At 48.4% G+C, this 12165-nt stretch overlaps 1 protein-coding gene across 1 annotated transcript in view; it reads left to right on the forward strand.

The window, feature by feature from the left end:
* Positions 1–1703: 1703 nt before the first annotated feature.
* Positions 1704–12165, forward strand: part of PPEF2 (protein phosphatase, EF-hand calcium binding domain 2) — a 59252-nt gene continuing 48790 nt past the window's right edge. The window contains exon 1 of the mRNA XM_015427107.1: positions 1704–1803. Within this exon, the coding sequence (XP_015282593.1) occupies positions 1704–1803 (100 nt within the window). The remainder of the gene's footprint in view (positions 1804–12165) is intronic.

Here is a 12165-nt window from a genome sequence, read left to right on the forward strand (position 1 = left end):
CATTGGCCCTGATAAAGCGATTTTACTTGTACTCTTAGGCAGGGCTTTTTTAATAGAAAAAGCCCAGCAGGAACTCATTACCATAATAGGCCACACCCAGAAGCAGGAACTCATTAGCATATTAGTCCACACCCCTGACAGCACAGCTCATTACCACATTAGGCCGCACCCCCATGTAACCAGAAGTGTGGTCATCCAGCCCCACCCACCTTTTGCTTCTTATTCTGTTTACCTTGTTGTGGTCAAAACCCAGGGCTTTTTTTGTAGCAGGAACTCCTTTGCATGTTAGGCCACACACCCCTAATGTAGCCAATCCTAATGTGTTTCTGCTGTTGGGTGTGGCCTATTATGCTAATGAGTTCCTGCTGGGTGTGGCAAACTTGGGAGCCAGCCGGAACTCCGTTCCTGTGCGTTCCTGCCCAAAAATAGCCCTGCTCTTAGGACCTAAACTGGAAGGTACATACTGGCCATATTACTATCTCTGATATATGTAATTGCTTCTGACAGAAGGCCAGACGCATTTGTGGCCCCACAAACAAAAACTTTTTTGTGTGTCCCTCAATTCCAGATTGGAACATTCCCGCTTCGGTCCTACATCAACTGTTTACCGCCTTCCAAGTGTAAATGGGGGCTTTGTTGCATGTCGTATTCTGTACTATTCGACCTCTAAAGAAGGCTGTTGTGACAATGCTCCCTCTAAGCTGTGGCGTCCTGTGAGCAAAAATTGTACTTTGTGAGCTACTGGCATTAAAGTTGTGAGCAAGTGATTTGGCTACTGCATAAATTAATTTGCTCTGGAGCCACATCCTTCCTGAGCTAAGACAAAAATGTGTGAGCTGGAGGCTAAAAAGCTGTGAGCTAGCTCACATTAACTCAGCTTAAAGGGAACAATGGTTGTGGGCTGAAACGCGTCAGGTCATAGATTGTTCTTTGTTGTGCATTTGTCACTTTGTTTTACGAGCCTTTATTCGGGCCCCTACAAAGTTTTTATATGTTTTTGAAATAAACACGTGTACCTTTGTCTATACCTATTGATGTTTTTAACTTTTGGCCCTTTACTAGTTTTCTGAACTTCCTTTGGAGGTTTTTGCTTGGTTGGTTTCGTTTTTCTTCCCCTCTCTTTGGGGATCCCCAGGTCCCGCCTGGAGGCTGGCATCCCTAGGCTGTCTTGGAAGGGGGACGCTATGGTATTATACCTTGCTGAGTTCCTTCACCTCCCCAAATCCTGGCTCCCCAGGCTCCACCCCCAAACTCTCCAGGTATTTTCCAAACCAGAGTTAGTAACCTTTGGAGGAAACCTTTAAAAATCCCTTCAAAGCCCTTTGCCGAAGGAACACCACAAGGTGTTCATGGTCAGTTCCTCAGACGACAGCAGCCAGCGAACGAAAATTCTTCGTAATCCTCCTGCGAGTAATCCTAATCCGTTTCATCTCGCTTGCTTCTCTTGTCACGTGGGAAGGCCCATAAACCTTCTCCGAACAACCTGCAGTAAATAAACAGAAGGACTGGCAGAGTCTCTACATTTCATGACTGAGCGATGCAAAGAGAGGAAAATGGACTCTTCCCCCAAGAAGACAGCAATGTGTCCCCAGAAGGATGTCCTTGACGCTAGGCCTCTGAGAATAATGTACTCCATTTAAAAGATTTCAAGCTTTCTTGGATATGCTCGGGATCGTGTTGAGAATTAGCGGCTGATCCCATAGATGCAGAAGAACGTCCGGACGCAGCGTCCTTTGAAAGCCAATCGACGTCCTGTCAAAACTGCGAAGCCTGGTAAAGCTCTCGGTAAAACACACACCAGAGGTAAGGGGATCTTTTGGGGTACTAGATCCATCTTTCAACCTGAGCGTTGTTCTCAGGTTCTCTCAGAAGTAAGCAAGGTTCAAGCACAGGTGGGAAATGGATGTACCTGACAAGGACCAAAGATACCCAACCTGTTACCCTGATATGGGTCTATTTCCTTCAGAAATATATCGGAAATGTTTCTTTCCGGAGGTTGGATGGCAGAGAGAAAAAGAGGGCCACCTGTCCATTGTAGGGTTGCCGGGTCGCCCCCGGCCACCGGAGGGCAGATGGGAGGGCGTAGGGTTGCCAGATCTAGGTTGGGAAACTCCTGGAGATTTGGGGATGGAGCCTGGGGAGGACGGGGACCTCAGTGGGGTTGTTGTTGTTCAGTCGCACAGTCGAGTCTGACTCTTTGCGACCCCATGGACCAGATCACGCCAGGCCCTCCTGTCTTCCGCCGTCCTCTGAAGTTGGCTCAACTTCATGTTCGTTGCATCTATGACACTGTCTAACCATCTCATCCTTTGCCGTCCCCGTCTTCTTTGACCTTCAGTCTTTCCCAGCATCAGGGTCTTCTCCAGTGAGTGCTCCCTTCTCATTGGGTGGCCAAAGTATTTGAGCTTCAGCTTCATTATCTGGCCTTCCAGGGAACAGTCAGGGTTGATTTCTTGTAGGATTGACTGATTTGATCTTCTCGCAGTCCAAGGGACTCTCAAGAGTCTTCTCCAGCACCATAATTCAAAAGAATCTATTCTTCGGCGCTCGGCCTTCCTTATGGTCCAGCTCTCACAGCCATACATGACTACTGGGAATACCATTGCTTTGACCATACAGACTTTTGTTGGCAGGGTGATGTCTCTACTTTTTTATCATACCACAGAGTCCACCCTCCAAATCATCCATTTTCTCCAGGGGAATTTATCTCTGTAGTCTGGAGATGAGCTGTAATTCTGGGGATCCCCAGGTCCCACCTGGAGGCCGGCATCCCTAGCAGTGTGTTTTAACCCTGCCCTTCCTTCAAGATGCTCAGGGTGGCTGACACGGTTCGTCACTCTCCCAGTTTATCCTTACAACAACATGGTGAGGTAGGATAGGCTGAGAAAGAGTGACTGACACACACACACACCCGGATTGTTATGAGTGGGGATTTGAATTCAGGTCACATGAACACACATGAAGCTGCCTTCTACTGAATCAGACCACTGGTCCATCAAGGTCAGTATTGCCTACTCAGACTGGCAGCGGCTCTCCAGGGTCTCGGGCAGAGGTCTTTCACATCACCTCCTGTCTGGTCCTTTTACCTGGAGATTATTACAGGGGATTGATTGTGGGAACTTCCAGGTGCCAAGCAGATGCTCTGAGCCACGGCCCCTCCTCCTCTCTTCCTGGTTCTGGTCTGACCTCCTCACCACCATGTCTCAAGTTGGTATCAGGCCCAGAAAAATACTGTCTCTTGGAAGTAGATCGTTAATGGGCTGTAATTAATTCCCACTTGCACCGTGTTTCCACAGCTGGTTTCCAGGGGACTTAGAGATGGAAATATAGTCATTTTGCAACTCCTGTTCATCAGCTCTTCTAATCAGCTGACACTTTATATAGCCCTGCAGCTGAGTCCTCCATTATGCAACCTGGGCCCCGGTCACCCGGGCCGGATATCGCGGGGGGGGGGGGAGGCGTGGCTAATTGCCCCGGCGCATTTTGATCCACGATTACGCGATCAGACACGCCGGCGGCACACCACGGGTCCTTCCCTCGGTGCCGGCGGGTAAACGAGGGAGGCGATCACACGACAATCCTGCGGCGTGGCAAAGAAGCAGCGCGGCGCGATCACAACAGCAATTGCTAGGCGCCACTTCTGTGGGAAACTGGAGGTTTTTCCCCACCAAAGTCCGCGCATGGTCATGCCCATGCGCCGTTGGATGCTTGGGCGCATCCTGTGGAGACTTGGGGGGGGGGGACCTTTTCGCGACGGGACATGGGTGGGCGCCGGATGCCACAGGATTCCACCGGAAACGCGATCAGGCGCCCGCCCTTGCCCCGCGGTTTCCGGAAACTAGTACCTCGGAGGTACTAGTTTTTTACCCCGCATCTTCGGCGGGAAGCCTCGGGTTCGCCACGGGAGCTCTTCACTTCCCAGATGTGGCGGTGAGATCGCACCCGGAAAATCAGCCTATCTTCCGTCTCTGTAGCGTGGCTAATGCTCTGTGTGACCGCAGCCCTGGAAACCCAAACACAGTATAGCTCATGCAAAGAGATCCAGCGGTGTTAAGGGTGTAAGAGCCCTCTGACCCTACTGACATTTATCCCCTTAATTCTAATCCTTAGAAGCTGTCAAAACAGAAAAATGCTGCTAGCTTCACGTTTGCTTACACAGACGATTGGCTACTGAGCTGATGTTTTGTCATGACTGTCCACCCTGCAATTGTTTGATTGATGATCAGGAATCGGGGCCTGTAGTTTAAAATGCGGCACCCAAAGCCAGGCAAGGGTGTATATTTTTGTTGTTGTTGTTATTGGATCCCCCAATCCCTGAATGTACAAGGCTCTGGGCAACGTACAACAGGAGTTAAAAACAGCAAAATATAGAATTCATACAAGGTTTCACATGTTCTACGCCATGCAAAAAGTTCAAGAGCATCAGGCTCGGACCTGATGTCATATTCTGGGCATGGAACTGGGGTCACGGTGTGTGTGTGTGGGGGAGAGGTATTTGTGAATTTCCTGCATTGTGCAGGGGGTTGGACTAGATGACCCTGGAGGTCCCTTCCCACTCTATGATTCTATGATTCTATGTTAATTTAAAATGTAGAGCAAGTGTTCTGTAGGAACTACTGCTCAGGGCTGCCTACCTCCAGGTGGGCCCTGGAGTTCTCCAGAAATTATCATTGATCTACAGAATACAGAGATCAGTCCCCCTGGAGAAAATGGCAACTTCAGAGGAGGACTCTATCGATTACAGCCCTATTTTTTAAAAATAATTTTATTAGTTTATACATAGAAAGGGGAAGGGGGGCCCTGGAGTTCTCCAGAAATTATCATTGATCTACAGAATACAGAGATCAGTCCCCCTGGAGAAAATGGCAACTTCAGAGGAGGACTCTATCGATTACAGCCCTATTTTTTAAAAGAATTTTATTAGTTTATACATAGAAAGGGGGAGGGGGGAAAGAAAGGATACAGAAATATATTTTAAAAGTCCAATTCAACATTCTGCATGCAAATCTTCTCTTGAAAGCTTCACAGATATTATAGCCATCATTCTTATTGTTCTTCATTTAGAAGAGAAGATTGGATTTATACCCCGCCCTTCACTACCCAAAGGAGTCTCAGAGCGGCTTACAAACTCCTCTCCCTTCCCCTCCCCACAACAGACACCCTGTGAGGCAAAAGAAGAAGAAGAAGAGATTGGATTTATACCCTGCCCTTCACTACCCAAAGGAGTCTCAGAGCGGCTGACAAACTCCTTTCCCTTCCCCTCCCCACTACAGACACCCTGTGAGGTAAAAGAAGAAGAAGAGATTGGATTTATACCCTGCCCTTCACTACCCAAAGGTGTCTCAGAGCGGCTTACAAACTCCTTTCCCTTCCCCTCCCCACAACAGACACCCTGTGAGGTAGGTAGGGCTGAGAGAACTCTGACAGAAACTGCTCTTTTTCAAGAACAGCTCTTATCAGAGCTACGGCTTGCCCAAGGTCATCCAGCCAGGTGCAAGTGGAGGAGTGGGGAATCAAACCCGGTTCTCCCAGATTAGAGTCTCACACTTAACCACTACACCAAACTGGCTCTCTTTAATCTTAGTTTCTCAGTACTTGTGTCTTAACCAGTCATAAAACGCCCTCCATGGTCCCATAAATTCTTCTTCCATTTCTCCTTTTAATATATTTGTCAATCTGTCCATTTCGGCACAATCCATAATCTTCATTATTAACTCATAAAGCGTTGGGATTTTCAGTGTCCTCCATGCCGTTGCAAATAAAATTCTGGCTGCTGTTATAACATGTAAAATAAAGTATCTATGGGTCTTATCTAAGTCATCTGGTAAACAGTTTAACAGGAATATCTCTGGTTTAAAAGGTATTGTAATATTCAACACTGACTGTAAAAGAGTACGTACTCCAGTCCAATATTTATGAACCTTTTTACATGTCCACCACATGTGATAGTATGATCCAACATGACTGTTACATTTCCAACATTTATTACTCAAGTTTCTATGCATTTTGGCTAACCTATCTGGGGTTAGGTGCCATCTATAGAACATTTTATGTAAATTTTCTTTAAATGAAACAAATTTAGTCAACTTAATATTCAGGATTACAGCCCTATTATGTTTAGGCTTGCCAAGTCCCCCCGGGGGGGGGGGGAAAACCCCCCCCCAGAGGCCCGTTCCCTGCCGCCGGTGGATCGGGCCCCAGGGGGAACCCCACCCCGACGTGCACGTCACTCGGAAGTGACGCGACCACGCCGGGTACGCTGGGGGCAGGGCCACAGTCATCTAAGGGCACTCCAGCCGCCAACCGGGAGTCCCCCACTGCAGCGAAAATCTGACTTGGCAACCCTAATTATGTTCCCTACCCAAATACTGCCCTCCCCAGGTTCTGCCCCCAATCCTCCAGGGATTTCCCAACAGAGAGCTGGCAACCCTCTTTTCCAGTGGTCAAGAGGCACGTCCAGAACAGTGGCTCACAGAGATGGGAGGGGGCCGCATTGACCGCTCCCCTCTGATGAAATATAACTTTTTTATTTCTGCACACTTCATGAGGTCAGAACTAGGTATTGCAGATGAGGGGCTGTGGCTCAGTGGAAGTGCCTCCACCTTGCATACAGAAGGTCCCAGACTCAATTCCCGGCATCTCCAGTTAAAGGGATCATGTAGTAGGCGATGTGAAGGACCTCTGGCCGAGATCCTGGAGAGCTGCTGCCAGTCTGAGTAGATAATCCTGACCTTGATGGACCAATGATCAGTAGAAGGCACCTTCACATGTTTCCAAGTCTGGCTCCTGCCAAAGCGTTGGAGCCAACCAGCTTTTCTGCTGAAGAGGAAGGGAAGAAACTCCACCCCACTCTTGACCACCAAAAAAGGTTGTGTGTGGCGGGGGGCCATGAAAGCTGCAAAGGAGATGGGCTGTAGTCACAAGGAGAAGTGGGTGAAACGAGTACGGGATCCAAAGGCAGCAACATCCGTGCCTCCCCCTTTCCCGATTAGTCACGTCCAGGGCTATTTTTGGGCCGGAACGGAGTTCCGGCTCGCTCCCAAGTTGGCCACACCCAGCAGGAACTCATTAGCATAATAGGCCACACCCAACAGCAGAAACTCATTAGGATTGGCTTCATTAGGGGTGTGTGGCCTAACATGCAAAGGAGTTCCTGCTCCAAAAAAAAGCCCTGGGTTTTGACAACAAACAAGGTGAACAGAATAAGAAGCAAATGGTGGGTGTGGCTGGATAACCACACTTCTGGTAACATGGGGGTGCGTCCTAATGTGCTAATAAGCTGTGCCGGCAGGGGTGTGGCCTAATATGCTAATGGGTTTCTGGTGTTGGGTGTGGCCTATTATGCTAATGAGATCCTGCTGGTCACGTCATACTTATGTGGGACATGCCATCACTGCATTCTGAAACAGATGTGGTTGGGTCAAAACTACAGCACATGTTTTGTGCACAGAAGTCCCCCATAGTCCTTTTCTGGCATCTCTAATTATAGGATCGCAAGAAGCAGATCCTGGGGAAGACTTCTGTACCTCACTTTTCACCAATCAGAGCTGACGACATTGAGCTAGATGGACCAATAGCCTGACTTAGTATAACGCAGCTTTCACTTGTGTTTCCAGGGCCATCTTTGGCCACCACTTCTGCAGTGGGGATGCTCACCAAGGGATGACATAGCAGCAGGGGTCATTTCGTAGAAGAAGAGGTGCAGGAGCTCATTAGCATAGCTCATTAGCATAACTTATTTGCATATGCCACACCCCCTGACAGCACCGGAAGTGTGTCAGAAGGCACCACCCACTGCTCAGGCTCCACTGGACTGTTTTGGATTGCTAGCTATTGGGGGGGGGGAACACGCAGATCTTCCCTCACAGAGGAGGGAGAGCTTGTACCTGAATAAAACTTGGTCTTAAAGGTGCCACTGGACTGTTTTGGGATGGGGGGCTCTGCAGCTTACCTGGCTGCTTCTTGCTCTGACTGAGGGCTGCTGGGAGCAGGGGGTGGGGCTTGTTGCATGTGCCCGCCCCCTGGGGTCTTTAGTGCCGGAGCTCCGCTCCTGTGCGCTCCTGCAGGAAATGACCCCTGCATAGCAGCCTAGTCCAGACCCACACACCCTTGCATGTTGATTCACTACACAAGGAGGGACAGCAGGTATGAGCATAATGGCCCCACCACCTGCCTGCGTGCAGAAGACACCCCACACTTGCCTTCTGTATACAGTGAGTCAATGCCTGGGGGGGTGGGATCACCCGTACTGGATTCAAGTTGCCTTTTCTTAGTGGTCCAGTTTTTGGGCCTCCAACAGTAAATTAGACAGGTGCCGGGTCTGGGTTGGGAAATACCTGGAGATTTTGGGGCTTGGCCCAGGGAATGCAGGGTTTGGGAAGGCACCTCAGCAGGGTATAGCACCATACGATCCACCCTTCAAAGCAGCCATTTTCTCCAGAGGAACTGATGTCTGTAGTGTGGAGATCAACCGCAACTTCAGGAGGTGTCTAGGCTAGGGTCGCCAAGTCCTACCTGACTTCCAGCAGGGGGCTCCTTGGGTCTGTTCTGGAATCTTCTGTCATGCATCACCCGGAAGTGACGTCATCATATTGCTGACGTCCGGGGTGACATTCTAGTTTTGGGGCAAAACTCCCTGGTTTGAGCCCAGTTTGATTATAGAATTTTGCCCCAAAACGAGAGCGTCACTCCCGACGTCCGCGATGTGGTGACATCACTTCCAGGTGACATAATCATGTTGCATTGAGGGCCATTTGTGGGCGGGTTTCTCCCCCGCTGGCCGGCACAAAAGCCTAGACCAGGGGGCTGGCAACCCTACTCTAGGCCCCATCTGCAGTTTGCCAACCCTACAGGTGAGGTGTTTATATCCTGTCTCATTGAAGACAAGATGGCCCCTTGCCTCCACAAAGGGGAAAAGCTTCCCTTTCTGCTCCTCAAGCTGTTGTCAAGGGCATGAGAACAGGAGCCATTGAGAAGCTGAAAATCCTAGAGAGAGCGACAATATAGGGACATCTGCCCTTGACTCATTTCAGTCTACTTTCAGAACCGAGATGGCTTTATTTGCATTTGTCTTCATTTAAAGTTGAACAGGGGACAGTCGTCTTTACTGACTCTGTCAGATCTCCTTCCGGCCTTTGACACAGCTAAACCCTCTATTTTATTCAACAAATTGAAGGAATGTAGATTCAATATCACCCATGTTTACTTACTATGGATGTCAACTCTGTATATACCGCTATTCCTCATGATGAAGCAATGGTCATAATTGAGAGCGTACTCAACTCTAGGGTAGAGTTGGTACCACCAACCCATTTTCTTTTGGATCTTTTGGATAATATCTTATATCGGAACTGTTTTCATTCTGACAGGAATTTTTATTTGCAAATAAAAGGTGTGGCTATGGGTAGCTCAGTGGTACCCAGTGTGGCCAATTTATACATGGTGGAATTGGAAACCAATTATTTATTAAATTAATCTGTCAATCCTTTTCCGACCATCAAATGAAGTATTATTATAGTCAGACCTCCAGATAACTAAGAACCAGAATTATTGAACACAAGAGTAAAATCCACAGAGGTATCTGCGATGCTCCTCTAATAGAACATTTCCAAAAAGAATCTCATTCCGTTTCGGATATAAGGTCCTTTGCTCTTGACGAAATTTCGCTCAGTTCCTTTAAATATACACAAATAGAACAGACACTTCTAAGACGGGAGCCCTTTTGGATTTATACTCTTGATTTGTACACAGGAATAAACAGCTTTAAAAGGGGGATTAGATAGATTCATGGAGGATAAGTCTATCAAAGGCTACTAGCCACAGTGACTGAGGGGAACCTCTATATTCAGAGGATATTCAGAGGCACTAAGCCTCTGAATCCCAGAGCCAGGAGTAGAGATGCCAGCCTCCAGGTGGGACGTGGGGAACCCCTGGAATCACACCTCATCTCCAGACTACAGAGGTCAGTTCCCCTGGAGAAAATGGATGCTTTGGAGGGTGGACTCTATATGACACTGTACCCCTCTAAGGTCCCTGTTTTCTCCAGGCTCCATCCCCAATTCTCCAGGAGTTTCCCAACCTGGATTTGGCAACCCTACCCCCATCCCCGGCTGGTAGCTAGGGGTGACCTATAACCATTAGGGAAGGCCTCGGCCTCTATGCCCTGTTGTTGCTTGTCCAGAGGAACTGGTTGGCCACTGTGTGAGACAGGATGCTGGACTAGATGGCCCGCTGGTCTGATCCAGCAGGACTCTTCTGATGTTCCTATCAGGGGAAGGCCTCGGCCTCTCTGCCCTGTTGTTGACCCTCCAGAGGAACTGGCTGGCCACTGTGTGAGACAGGATGCTGGACTAGATGGCCCGCTGGTCTGATCCAGCAGGACTCTTCTGATGTTCCTATCAGGGGAAGGCCTCGGCCTCTCTGCCCTGTTGTTGACCCTCCAGAGGAACTGGCTGGCCACTGTGTGAGACAGGATGCTGGACTAGATGGCCCGCTGGTCTGATCCAGCCGGGGCTCTTCTTACATTCTTATGATACTATGTCTCCTAGAGGTCTTAATCACAAATTGGAATGGTCAGTGTTGTTATAGATAATTAGCAACCATTTTTTCCCTTGTAGGGTTACTTTAAGATCATTATTTAGAATGCCGTTGCATTTACCAGCTGCAAGTCATTAATGACAACACTTTATCTAGTCATGGGATTGTTTTCACTCGTCTTATGCACTGAGGGCAACTGGCTTGGGGAAAAGTGATCTGCTCAGGTTTGTGATAATTGTTAAATTCTCCACTTTTAATTAGTCTGTTTTTTGTCACCTACGTATCTCTTACACAATACCACATTGTGATGTTTTTGAATGACTCTAATCTGGGAGAACCGGGTTTGATTCCCCACTCCTCCACTTGCACCTGGCTGGATGACCTTGGGCAAGCCGTAGTTCTGATAAGAGCTGTCCTTGAAAAAGAGCAGTTTCTGTCAAGAGCTCTCTCAGTCCCACCTACCTCACAGGGTGTCTGTTGTGGGGAGGGGAAGGGAAAGGAGTTTGTAAGCTGCTCTGAGACTTCTTTTTCTTCCCCTTCTCCGCCTTCTTCTCCACCTCCACCTTATTCTCCACCTTATTCTCCACCTCCACCTTCTTCTCCACCTTCTTCTCCACCTTCTTCTTCTTCTTCTTCTTCTTCTTCTTCTTCTTCTTCTTCTCCTTCTCCTTCTCCTTCTCCTTCTCCTTCTCCTTCTCCTCCTCCTCCTCCTCCTCTTGTCCCCCATTAATGGAATATTTAAAACAAATTGAAGATTACTTTTCAAATGAGTAGTGCCTGGGAGCTCATCTTATGCAATTTATGCTATTTTCATATTTATGTAGCCTTCAAATATATATTTTTGGTACTTTCACAGGTTACATATGGCATTGTTATTATTCAGTCACTGAATACTTTTTTGAAGTGTTGATTGGACATTTGCGATAATTGATACGCACTTTTGGATTTTCGTGTTTATCGCGTGAAGATATATACGTATTTTATGTGTGGTTATTATTTTGTTTATGCCTTGAAGAGATCTTCAGTCTGTAGAGAGCCAGTTTGGTGTGGTGGTTGAGTGCACGGACTCTGATCTGGGAGAACCGGGTTTGATTCCCCACTCCTCCACTTGCACCTGGCTGGATGACCTTGGGCAAGCCATAGTTCTGATAAGAGCTGTCCTTGAAAAAGAGCAGTTTCTGTCAAGAGCTCTCTCAGCCCCACCTACCTCACAGGGTGTCTGTTGTGGGGAGGGGAAGGGAAAGGAGTTTGTAAGCCGCTCTGAGACACCTTTGGGTAATGAAGGGCGGGGTATAAATCCAATCTCCTCTTCTTCTTCTTCTTCTTCATACAGATGGAAATAAATAAACTGGATCCTACAGTTACATTTAGGATAACACATGAAGCTTCCTTATACTGAATCAGACCATTGGTCCATCAGTGTCAATATTGTCTCCTTATACTGGCAGTAGCTCTCCAGGGTCTCAGATGGAGGTCTTCGGGGCTTCCGGTCTGGCTCCCGCGAAAGGCAGACGCATCCTCGGGTCGCTCCCGAGGGCGCCTTGCCCGCCCGCGGTGGAGGAGGGAATCCGCACAAGCGGAGACCTGAACGAGCCCCTCAGATGAGAGGAGCTCGGATCCGGGGCGCTT

Source organism: Gekko japonicus, unplaced genomic scaffold, assembly GCF_001447785.1.
Source record: "Gekko japonicus isolate JY-2015 unplaced genomic scaffold, Gekko_japonicus_V1.1 scaffold565, whole genome shotgun sequence".
Classification (NCBI taxonomy): Eukaryota; Metazoa; Chordata; class Lepidosauria; order Squamata; family Gekkonidae; genus Gekko; species Gekko japonicus.